General features: G+C 45.7%; 1 protein-coding gene across 1 annotated transcript in view; it reads right to left on the bottom strand.

Moving 5' to 3' along the window:
- Nucleotides 1-3,659: 3,659 nt before the first annotated feature.
- Nucleotides 3,660-12,514, bottom strand: part of dysf (dysferlin, limb girdle muscular dystrophy 2B (autosomal recessive)) — a gene marked incomplete at its 3' end in the record, with an annotated part of 74,099 nt that continues 65,244 nt past the window's right edge. Inside the window, exons 42-43 of the mRNA XM_034676026.1 lie at nucleotides 10,664-10,762; nucleotides 3,660-3,674 (exon numbers count right to left, since the gene is read on the bottom strand). Coding sequence (XP_034531917.1) covers nucleotides 3,660-3,674; nucleotides 10,664-10,762 — 114 coding nt within the window. The remainder of the gene's footprint in view (nucleotides 3,675-10,663; nucleotides 10,763-12,514) is intronic.

The raw sequence follows: 12,514 nt of genomic DNA, 5'->3' as shown, positions 1-12,514 counted from the left end.
CTTCTTTCCTGCTGTCCTTTATTTCTTTCTTTCATCCCTCCATTCTGTCTTTCTCTCTCTCTTTGTTCTTTCCATGTTTCTTCATCCTGTCTCCTTTTCTTATCCCGTTCTTTCCTTCTATCCTTTCCTTCACCATTTATTCTCCTCTTTTTCTTTCTTCTGGTCTCCCTCTCTTCTCTCTTTTCTTAGACCTTGCTGGAGTCCCTGAGCTCCCTTGTCTCGTAGGTTCCTCTGGATCTCTGCTGCTGTGGACGTGCCAGACTCCAGCTGCTACAACTACTACTATCCATCTCCCCACTATCATCTCTCTCTCTCTCTCTCTCTCTCTCTCTCTATCTCTAACACGCACTCTAATATACGCACGTGTCATGAATTTGATGGTGATTTTGCGTATGCACTTGTTTTATGCACAGAGTAAGAACATTGTTGCTCATTTATTAGTGAATGAGGACACATTGACTGCAGGACTACAGGGGCTGGGACTGAGCTGCCACCTTTGGGATTTAGAGTCCACCAATGAGCCACAGCCTCTGTTCCAGCTGTGCAGAAGAGTATTTAGAGTTCAGTAACTTTGACTTTCTTCTCAGTTACCCAACAGTTGTTGCAACAAAGTTATTGATGCCTGTCCGAGTTGTCATTTCTTACATGATGTACAGTTTGTGGGTTGTGTACATACCAGGGATATCGCCATGACGGCGGGAACATCATCTCTGACTTCTTTTTAATTACATGACACAAAGTTAGGAAAGAGATGTGGCGAAAGAAAAGGGAGTCAGAGAGAGAGAAGAGTGGGACAAAGGGGGGGACGGAGGGGACACGGTCTGGGTTTTGGGTGGAGATGGGGTGAAAGAGTTGGAAAAGCAGGATGAGGATGGGGGAGGGGAGAGAGTGATGATAGGGGATGATGTAAATGGAAGAGAGGTCTGGAAACAGCAGTTCATGAGCACCAAACCCAATACCAAGGGACGGGGGAGAGGGTTTAGACCAAACATGAGGGGATGTGGAGCTGAGAGAGGATCACAATGATGATTATCAGGAAGAAGAACCAGAACTTTCAAAGACGAGCACGTAACCACTCTGTTAGTTCAGAGACGATCCACAGACAGTCAGCAGTCAGCTTATGAGTCTACTAATCCAGATGTAGAGAGCGTACCTGTGAACACGCTGTTTGAACATTTGAAGGAGTTTATGAGCGTATCTGTCCCTCCTTCTGTTCTTTCTTCCTTCCCTCTGTCTGTCCATCCATCCTTCATTCCTTCCTTCCTTCCTTCCTTCCTTCCATCCTTCCTTCCTTCCTTCCTTCCTTCCTTCTCTCCGTGTCTGTCCTTCCTTCCCTACTTCCTTCCCTTTGTCTGTCTGTCTGGCCTTTCCCTTTGTTTGTCCTTCCTACCTTCTGTCTCTGTCTGTCTGTCTATCCATCCTTCCTTCCTTCCCTGTCTGTGTCTGTCTGTCTGTCTTTCCTTCCCTACTTTCTTCCCTGTGTCTGTCCTTCTCTTCCTACTTCCTTCCCTTTGTCTGTCTGTCTATCCTTCCATCCTCTTTCCCTCTGTCCTTCCTTCCTTCTGTCTGTCCTTCCTTTCTCCTTCCTTCCTTCTGTCTCTCCATCCTTCCTTCTTCCTACCCTCTGTCTGTCCATCCTTCCTTCTTCCTTCCATCTGTCTCTCTTTCCATCCTTCCTCCTTCCTTCCCTCTGTCTGTCCTTCCTTCCTTCCTTTCTTGCTTCCTTCCCTCCGTCTGCCCGTCCATACTTCCTTCCTTCTTCCATCCATTCGTCTATCCATCCTTCCTTCCTTTCTTACTTCTGTCTGCCCGTCATTCCTTCCTTCCCGTAGGTTTGTCCTTCCTTCCATCCTTCCTTCCCTCCGTCTGTCTGTCCTTCCTTTCTTGCTTCCTTCCCTCTGTCTGTCCTTCCTTCCCTACTTCCTTGCCTCTGTCTGTCCTTTCTCCCTTCCTTCCCTACCTCCTTCCATCTGTCCTTCCTTCCCTCCTTCCTTCCTTTCCTAGTTCACTTTTCATGTGAACTTGAACAACGCTGCCTGAATGAGTTCTGCTCGTCTTCAGGTGTGAAAATAATTTATAAAGGCGAACATAAAAGAAGTGGTTATTTCTTCAGGTCCTGTGTGTGTAAAGGTGAAGCTGAGGTCGAGGTGTGAAAGCCGAGGATGATGAAAATGAAAGAGAAGTCTGGAAACACGGTCTCACTGGAATACAACACATCCAAATCCTACTACCAGGGGAGACAGAGAAAGGAGGGAGGAGGAGGAGGAGGAGGTGAAAGGGGAAGATGAGAGGTGAACCGAATCAAAACATGGGTGGGAAACAGCAGCGTCTTTGTGACAGAAGCAAAACTGACCAGTTCTGCTGTTGAGCAAAGAGAAAGACGAGGAGGGAGAGTGAAGTGGAAAAAGAAGAGGGGGTTTAGAAGTGTGGAAGGAGAGGGGTGAGCCAAGGACAGAGTGCTTTTGACTTAGATGACTTGAGGACAGGAAATTGAAAAGGACAGAGCAAAGAAGGCGAAGGAACGTGATGTGATGAAGCTCTCTGGCTGACATTTGAAAGTTATGAATATGAAACTAAATTCTGAGAGTAGTAGTTTCTTTTGTTGGATCAGTTTAAGGAGAGAAGAACTTTGACATTTGGGGTGACAGTGGACACAGGCCCTAGGCAGTGTATATTTGGCAACTTGAGTTGTATCAAGTGTTAAACTTGTCAACATTTCACTCTTAACACTTTTACACGTGTAATATCTTTAGTTGAATAATTTCTGTCCCTGCTAAAGGGTAAAAACAAAACCTTCTTGCTGTCACCACTATGACTGTATTTAGATTCTCTTGATTCAAGTAAAAAGGCCGTGAACACAAAACACAAGGGCTGCATTGCACTTTTACGACGGCCCCTGAACGCACCTGCAGTGACAGGCGCACTGGACGGACAGTCGGTTCACGGCACTCTGAAATGTTTCTGCATCTTAGATGACAAGGAGAAGGTCAAAACTTTGAAACGTCTAAGTGACGTTCTGACGGTGGAACTCCCAAGCTAACACAGGACTTCCACCAGATCCAAGTCCGGTCTGTCTCCGATCCGTTATGGTCCAGCTCTGTGCTCTACGTCCGTCAACACTCCCCGGTTGTGTTTTCAGAACGCAGCATGGAGCAGGACCTCCAGACAGTAATCACTGAATCAAGGATTCTCCTCCTTCTCTCCTCATCCATGTTGTCTTTCTGGTTCCCAATGTGTGTCTCTCTGCTCAGCCCTCCATCACAACCACAGACAAGGAGTTCTTCAAAACTGTGAATCTTCTTACTGAATGTGTCTCTAAATGTATCACCAAAGAACTTTTAAACACTAAACATGCAGGATGGTGTGATTGATTGCTGCTGTGTGTCTCTCTGCTCTGCCCTCCATCACAGCCACTACACCGCAAACTTGATCCTAACCAACATATCCGTACATGGCGTTAATAGAAGTCCCTTTAGCGTCTCATGTCTGTTACCCAGGATGTCCACCAGATCCGTGTTTGGTCCGGCTCCAATAGTTGCGTTTTCAGGACCGCCGGACAGCCGGAGTCATGTGATCAAGGTTTTCCCCCCAGTAATCACTGAATCAAGGATTCTTCTCCTCCTCCTCTCCTCATCCATGTTGTCTTTCTGGTTCCCAATGTGTGTCTCTCTGCTCTGCCCTCCATCAAAACCACAGACAAGGAGTTTTTCAAAACTTTGAAACGTCTTACTGAATGAAAAGTCTCTAAATGTATCACCAAATCAGAGCTTTTTATGCTAGTAGCGGCAAACACATCAAATGCCAAATAGTAAACAGAAGTCCCCCCGTTGTGTCTTTGATGTTAACTCACACCAGGGGTTAAAAATCATCAATGCAACTTGGACAGATGCATGGAGGCGGGGAGAGCTGGTTCACACCTGCTGCAGGTAGTGACCCAGCTAACACAGGACTTCCACCAGATCTGTGTCCAGTCCAGCTCCTAGCTCTCTCGTCCGTCAACACCCACCAGTTGCATTTTCATAAACGCAGCATGGAGCAGGACCGCCGGACAGCTGGAGTCATGTGACCGAGATTTTCCCTGCAGTAATCCCTGAATTCTCCTCCTCTCCTCATCCATGTTGTCTTTCTGGTTCCCAATGTGTGTCTCTCTGCTCGGCCCTCCATCACAACCACAGACAAGGAGTTGATCAAAACTGTGAATCTTCTTACTGAATGTGTCTCTAAATGTATCACCAAAGGACTTTTAAACACTAAACATGCAGGATGGTGTGATTGATTGCTGCTGAAGTCACGCGTCTTCCTTCCTGATGTGTGTCTCTCTGCTCTGCCCTCCATCACAGCCACTACACCGCAAACTCTCCTAACTAACATATCCGTACATGACATTAATAGAAGTCCCTTTAGCGTCTCATGTCTGTTACCCAGGACGTCCACCACATCCTTGTTTGGTCCGGCTCCAACAGTTGCGTTTTCAGGACCGCCGGACAGCTGGAGTCATGTGACCGAGGTTTTCCCCTTCTGTAATCACTGAATCAAGGATTCTCCTCCTCCTCCTCTCCTCATCCATGTTGTCTTTCTGGTCCTCTGAAAACCTCTGACCTGTTGACTCCAGGCCTGGCTCCGCTCATCATGACTTTGGTTTGTTGTTGTAGTTAAGTGAAATACAATCTGGTGATAACACAGAGTGTTTTATTCTGAAAATTTAACCGGATGTTTTCATTTTGTTTTGGTGAAACCTGACTTCCTGTCCCGCTCCATCTGCTCTGTTGAGCATTGATGCGTCATGCTCCGGCATCCGGATTGAAGCCTTCCGTCTCTGATCTGGAGGGCTCCAACCTGCCGGATCAGAGACGGAGTGGATCCAGTGGAAGTTAACACAATGACTAGAATAGAAACCTATCAGATCAGAGATGTACCGGATACGGATCTGGTTGAATTTTGCCATAACTCTACTAACCCTCAAACAATAACCCCTGTCACAGGACTGGTTGCTTGTATTTTGAAATTTTAGAAGCACAGCAGGGGGGAAATATGGATTTTGAATATCCTGCGGTTCGCCACTAACGTATTAGTCTAGTCTATGTCATGGAAAAATGGGGCGTTGACGAAATCAACACTTGCCCTAAGAGGATATTATTGCTGATGGCCGCCATGAGCAGATGTGGATTAATCCACTCAGAACTCCAGAAAACAAACAATTCAACTCCCAAATCTGAGAATGAGCCATGAAGAACAAGCAGTGCGTTCTCTAGTCCGAGACGACCTTTGAAAACCTCGTGCCGAAGCTCAAAATGCTAATGGCTGTTTCAGCGGTGAGCGTGACATTCTCTCAAGCTTTGAAGGTTTCCTCAACATTGATTTGCTTTCACTTGGATTCCCACCAATAAATAAAAAGTAGCTTTCTTTATGCGTGCTGGATATATCCTGTCCTTCTCTGAGGATGTCTCATTTGCCTAAGTGGTTATGACAAACTAAGCTATTTCCACAGCTCGTTTTCTTAGTGGACCTCCACGATGGCGCCAGAGGAGAGTGCTACACTGCTGATTCATCAGGTCTGCAGCAGCTTGAAGACATGGAAACAGAAACAGAAAGGTGACATAAAAAAAGGCTGAGAGGGAAAGGCGAGGATATTAAGAGGAGGGAGTTGACTTTGGGTCAAAGCAAAGGAAAACTGTTAGTCGCCACCGAAGAGCCGAGGACACAGAAAAGGTACGGTGGAGTGAGAGGGAGGTGGCGTTACGGGGTGAGAGGAAGGTAAAGGAGGTTGGGAAAGGTTGGAAACAGTGGCTCATTTCTCTGCGACAGTAGCAGATCTGACTGAAAATGGCTGTCAGAGAAAAAAGAAAGGAACAGGGGAGGCAAAGGACAAGCGGAGGGAGGAGGGGGGTAAAGTAAGCGGGAAGTGTTGGCACAAAGTAGGCGGAGGGGCGAGGGTGAAACTGAGGCGAAGCAAAGATGGAACCAGCGGCTCATTGGTCATTTCGCTTGTTTCCATCCAACTGTCAAGTGAATTTTGAGCAACGTTTTGAAATGTCGCAAAAAACTCAAAGGCGACTTGGCGGCGTTTCCACCGACATTTAATGGGCTTCCTGCATGAAAAAAAATACACCCACTAGATGGTTAAATGGAAAGAGCCTTTCAAGGGTCAATGAGTAGTGGGCACGCTGTTATTGTTCTCCACTGTACCATTAGTTTTCACCATGTTTTAATGTTTTCATCCACAGAAAGAGGCCGAGGAACGTACCTTTAACGTGGGAGCAAGGCTGTAAAGTATCTGAGAGCCGTGGGAACACTTTCCAACGCTTGTTCTTTGGGAACAATCTCTGAGTTTATCAGGAAGAAGAACCAGAACGTTCAAAGACGAGCATGTAACCACTCTGTTAGTTCAGAGACGATCCACAGACAGTCAGCTTATGAGTCTACTAATCCAGATGTAGTGAGCGTACCTGTGAACACGCTGTTTGAACATTGAACACCTTCCTTCCTTCCTTCCTTCCCTCCATCTGTCCATCCATCCATCATTCATTCCTTCCTTCCCTCTGTCTGTCTTTCTTTCCTTCCTTGCTTCCTTCCCTCTGTCTGTCACTCCTTCCCTACTTCCTTCCCTTTGTCTGTCTGTCTTTCCTTCCTTGCTTCCTTCCCTCTGTCTATCCTTCCTTCCTCCTTCCTTCCCTCGGTCTGTCCTTCCCTCTGTCTGTCCATCCTTCCTTTCCCATATCTATCCTTCCTTCCTTACTTCCTTCCTTCTGCCTGTCCTTACTTCCCTACGTCCTTCCTTCTGTCTGTCTGTCTGTCTGTCCATCCTTCCTTCATTCCTTCCTTCTGTCTGTCTGTCCGTCCTTCCTTCATTCCTTCCTTCCTTCTGTCTGTCTGTCCATCCTTCCTTCATTCCTTCCTTCTGTCTGTCTGTCCATACTTCCTTCTTTCCTTCCTTCTGTCTGTCTTTCTGTCCGTCTTTCCTTCCCTACTTCTTTCCCTTTGTCTCTCTGTCTGTCTATCCTTCCTTCCTTCCCTCTGTCTGTTCATCCTTCCTTCCTTCTGCCTGTCCTTCCTTTCCTACTTGCTTCCCACTCTATGTCCATACTTCCTTGTTTCATTCCCTCTGTCTGTCCATACTTCCTTTTTCCTTCCATTTGTCTGTCTGTCTTTCTGTATTTCCTTCCCTACTTCTTTCCCTTTGTCTCTCTGTCTTTCTATCCTTCCTTCCTCCTTCCTTCCTTCTGCCTGTCCTTCCCCCTCTATCCGTCCTTCCTTCCTTCCTTCTGGCTTTCCTTCCTTCTCTACTTTCTTCCCACTGTCTGTCCATACTTCCTTGTTTCCGTCTGTCTGTCTGTCTGTCCTTCCTTCTATCTCTACTTTCCTCCCTCTGTCTGTCCGTACTTCCTTGTTTCCTTCCGTCTGTCTCTGTCTGTCTGTCTGTCTGTCTTTCCTTCCTTGCTTCCTTCCCTCTGTCTGTCCCTCCTTCCCTACTTCCTCCCCTTTGTCTGTCTGTCTTTCCTTCCTTGCTTCCTTCCCTCTGTCTATCCTTCCTTCCTTCCGCCTTCCTTCCCTCTGTCTGTCCATCCTTCCTTTCCCATATCTATCCTTCCTTCCTTCCTTCCTTCCTTCCTTCCTTCCTTCCTTCCTTCCTTCCTTCCTTCCTTCCTTCCTTCCTTCTGCCTGTCCTTACTTCCCTACGTTCTTCCCTCTGTCTGTCTGTCCATCCTTCCTTCATTCCTTCCTTCTGTCTGTCTGTCCATACTTCCTTCTTTTCTTCCTTCCTTCTGTCTGTCTGTCTGTCCGTCTTTCCTTCCCTACTTCTTTCCCTTTGTCTTTCTGTCTGTTCATCCTTCCTTCCTTCTGCCTGTCCTTCCTTCCCTACTTGCTTCCCTCTCTCTGTCCATACTTCCTTGTTTCCTTCCCTCTGTCTGTCCATACTTCCCTGTTTCCTTCCATCTGTCTGTCTGTCTGTCTTTCCTTCCCTACTTCTTTTCCTTTGTCTCTCTGTCTTTCTATCCTTCCTTCCTCCTTCCTTCCATCTGCCTGTCCTTCCCCCTCTGTCCGTCCTTCCTTTCCCCTATCTGTCCATCCTTCCTTCCTTCTGCCTTTCCTTCCTTCTCTACTTTCTTCCCACTGTCTGTCCATACTTCCTTGTTTATGTCTGTCTGTCCTTCCTTCCTTCTCTACTTTCTTCCCTCTGTCTGTCCTTACTTCCTTGTTTCCTTCCGTCCGTCCGTCTGTCTGTCTGTCTGTCCTTCCTTCCTTCCTTCCTTTCCTAGTTCATTTTCTGTGTGAACTTGCACTGCCTAAATGAGTTGCTCGTTATATCACATAATATTAAACCTTGTTCTCCTGCCTGTTTTTAAGGATGCGTGCAGATTACTGATATAACATCTCTAAAACAAATGAATGAAAATAAAAGACCAAAGAAACGGAGGGTAGAGTCAGAGCTGCTGTCCTGATGTGAAATGGCTTTCTAGGGAGAGGTTAGAGGTCTCATTTAAGAGTAATAAAAGGCCAAATTCTGACATGATTAGTCATTTGTTTGGGCATCAGACAACAAGACTGACGTGTGGTTTGAGTCCCGGTGGAAGGAAAGGTCGGCGTCTGGGCCAAGAGAATCGGGATAAGGGTTGAGCAGAGCGTGGGCGACCGCAGAGGGACTCCTGGGATGGCGGCTGAACCGTAGCAGACTCCTAAAGAACAAGACTTAAGAGAGACATTGACGACTGACGTTATCCTCGTTTTGGACTCTTTTTTTTCCCCCTGAATATGTCCCACTGCTGCGATTCCCGAAGCGAATTCATGTGGATGAATCATCCGAAAGCTGTTCGGAAAAACGGCTAAAATGTCACGGGCGCCGGGTCCCTTCGAAGACGGGGCATGAGAAAACAGGATGAGGACGGAGGACTGACTGACGGAAGGAACTGGCAGGAGGGCAGAAATGTGATTTAAACGGTGAAGTTTGGTATAATGAGCAAAACGTTTCAAGTAAAGGGAACAAAGGGCTTCTCTGTCTCCTTCTTAGTCATGTGTTCATCGCTCCCTACAGTCCTTTGAAGTGTCTTGTTCTTTACAGTGTGTATCTGCTTGCAAGGATTTTTCCCATGTCCTTATCTTTTCAGAACTGAAACCTTTAAAGTGATACAGTATCAATTAATTTGAAAACAGATTTGCTGTAGTTCTTTTCACCCAAAGCTGCCATGAGCAAAGAAGAGGGATCGAAAGAGAGGAAGAGGTAGAGTGAGGAGTGGCGGCCGATCAACAGAGACATGGCAAAGAAAACAAAGCAGTCAAATGAAGACTTTAAATGTTGTTTTTTTCAACAGTTATGCTCTGAAGAACTTTTAAACACTTCCACACAAACATGCAGGATGGTGTGATTGATTGCTGCTGAAGTCACGTTTCTCCCTTCCTGATGTGTGTCTCTCTGCTCTGCCCTCCATCACAGCCACTACACCGCAAACTCTCCTAACCAACATATCCATAAATTACATTAATAGAAGTCCCTTTAGCATCTCATGTCTGTTACCCGGGACTTCCACCAGATCCGTGTTCGGTCTGGCTCCAACAGGTTGCGTTTTCAGGAAGCATCACGGAGCAGGACCGCCGGACAGCTGGAGTCATGTGACCGAGGTTTTCAATGAATCAAGGATTCTCCTCCTCCTCCTCTCCTCATCCATGTTGTCTTTCTGGTCCTCTGAAAACATCTGACCTGTTGACTCCAGGCCTGGCTCGGCTCACGAGTTCTTCTTGCATGTGATACCTTTGTCGCTGGATCTTGTGAGCCCTGTCGCCTTGAGTTGCGCCATGCTTTAGAAACAGCTCCAGTGAGGTCAAGCGTGCACCGTCAGTGTCATGAGACCGGGAGGTGCTGTTGGCCTAGTGGTCTAACACAGGACATCCACCAGATCTGTGTTTGGTACGACTCCGTGCTCTCTCGTCCGTCAACACCCATCGGTTGTGTTTTCAGGACCGCCGGACAGCTGGAGTCATGTGACCGAGCTTTTCCTGCAGTAATCACTGAATCAAGGATTCTCCTCCTCCTCCTCTCCTCATCCATGTTGTCTTTCTGGTCCTCTGAAAACCTCTGACCTGTTGACTCCAGGCCTGGCTCCGCTCATCATGACTTTGGTTTGTTGTTGTAGTTAAGTGAAATACGATCTGGTGATAACACAGAGTGTTTTATTCTGAAAATTAACCGGATGTTTTCATTTTGTTTTGGTGAAACCTGACTTCCTGTCCCGCTCCATCTGCTCTGTTGAGATTGATGCGTCGTGCTCCGGCATCCGGCAAAGATAGAAGTCTTGCGTATCTGATCCGGAGGGCTCTGACCTACCGGAACGCAACGGAGCGGATCCAGTGGAAGTTAACACATTGACTAGAATAGAAACTTGTCAGATCCGGTGCTGTGGCGGATCGGAGACGGACCGGACACGGATCTGGTGGAATTTGGCTGTTAGTCTCCACCTGTGGACTTCACAGTACTTGCTTTTCATTACTATGAAGTTCCAGGTGAAGTTTTTTGAACAAGCATGGTCTGCAGGTTAGAAATCATAAACTGCAATGCTAAACATTTTGCCACCAGGAGCTACAAAAGCCAAACTTTTATTTCCACCCATTTGACCTATACATAAAACTCTCTCTCTCTCTCTCTCTCTCTCACTCTCACTCTCACTCTTACCTTCAGTGTGTCGAATCCTCTCTCCAGGTACGTCCCATACTTGTTTTTCTCTCCTGTTGAGGCGTAGAATTTACTCCACCAGTCCATGAACTCCTCTTCCTGTTGATCACATAGTTAGAGGTCAAAGGCTGCAGCTGCTTGTCTCTCCTCTGTCACTTAAACCTCTGTTAATGTCATGTGCATAAAAACATTGAAGGCCACTTAACATCTCAACTCTCTCAGTGACCTTTGAAACACACGAACAGCTACGTGGAGTGCTGTTTGCCTTTTTGCAGAAGCAGCCCACCTCCGTGCTCAGGAATAACTTGCGTTTCATGATTTTTTTCCAGTGATCCCAGAGCAACAAGAGGTTCGCCAGCTCACGTCAACACATGTAAAAAGTGCCTCTGGTGCCTCTGTGGCATTAAGGTCATGGTATATGGGGCGTTCTGAGGCAATGGAAAGTAACGGGTCACATTAAGATGGGCAGAGGCACAAAGTGGACCAAACCAACGTGAGGATCAGAAGAAACAGACAGGTAGAAGAAGAACAAAGGCTGACATGACGGGTTGGACTTCATACCTGAGCTTATGAGCTGCAGGAACTCATCTTACTGGATACTCTTTCAAAAATCCTCTGAAACCATTACACATCACTGACACACTGGGGACATATCTCACCCCCTTCCCCCCAACCCCCCCATCTCTTCCTTTAACTCTTCCTGTCCCATTAAAGTTACTAACCATAGACCTTTCTGGAGTCCCTGAGCTCCCTTGTCTCGTAGGTTCCTCTGGATCTCTGCTGTAGATTCCTTTTTTGGGTCTGTCATTCATTCTTTCTTTCTGTTCTTCTTTTTTCATTCCTTCTTTCTTTCTTTCCTATTCCTCCTATCCTTTGATTCCTTACTGCTGTCTTTCTTTACTTCTTTTCTGTTCCTTTCTTTCTTTCTTTCTTTCTTTGATTCCCTTTTCCTTTCAGCTGTCTTTCTTTCCTTCTTTTGTTATTTTCTATTTACTTTTTCCTTTCATTCATTCCTTTCTTTCTTTCCTTCTTTCCTTTGATTCCTTTCTGCTGTCTTTCTTTCCTTCTTGTCTGTTCTATTCTTTCGTTCTTTCTTCACTTCTCTCTTTTCTTCTTTCCTTCCTTCCTTCCTTTCTTTGTTTCTTTGATTCCTTTCTTTCTTTCATTCCCTTTTCCTTTCATTCCTTTCTGCTGTATTTCTTTCCTTCTTTTCTGTTCTTTCATTCCGTTTTCATTCCTTTCTTTCTTTCTTTCTTCACTTCTCTTTTCTTCTTCCTTCCTTTCTTTCTTTCTTTTATTCCTTTCTGCTGTCTCTCTTTCCTTCTTTTCTGTTCTATCCTTTCTTTCTTTCTTTCTCTCTTTTTCTTTCCATGTTTCTTTATCCTTGTCATCCTTTTTAGTCTTTCCTTCATTCCTTCACCATTTATTCTACTCTTTTTCTTTATATTCATCTCCCTCAGTTTTCTCTTTTCTTAGACCTTTGATTCCTTCCTTCCTTCCTTCCTTTCTTTTATTCCTTTGATTCCTTTCTTTCTTTCATTCCCTTTTCCTTTCATTCCTTTCTGCTGTATTTCTTTCCTTCTTTTCTGTTCTTTCATTCCGTTTTCATTCCTTTCTATCTGTCTTTCTTCACTTCTCTCTTTTCTTCTTCCTTCCTTCCTTTCTTTTATTCATTTCTGCTGTCTTTCTTTCCTTCTTTTCTGTTCTATCCTTTCTTTCTTTCTTTCTCTCTTTTTCTTTCAATGTTTCTTCATCCTTTGTCTCCTTTTCTTACCCCGTCCTTTCCTTCTTTCATTCCTTCACCATTTATTCTACTCTTTTTCTTTATATTCATCTCCCTCAGTTTTCTCT

The sequence above is a fragment of the Notolabrus celidotus genome, chromosome 23, assembly GCF_009762535.1.
Source record: "Notolabrus celidotus isolate fNotCel1 chromosome 23, fNotCel1.pri, whole genome shotgun sequence".
Lineage (NCBI taxonomy): Eukaryota > Metazoa > Chordata > Actinopteri > Labriformes > Labridae > Notolabrus > Notolabrus celidotus.
The sequence above is the reverse complement of the archived record's forward strand: the minus strand, read 5'-3'. Positions and strand labels throughout refer to the sequence as shown.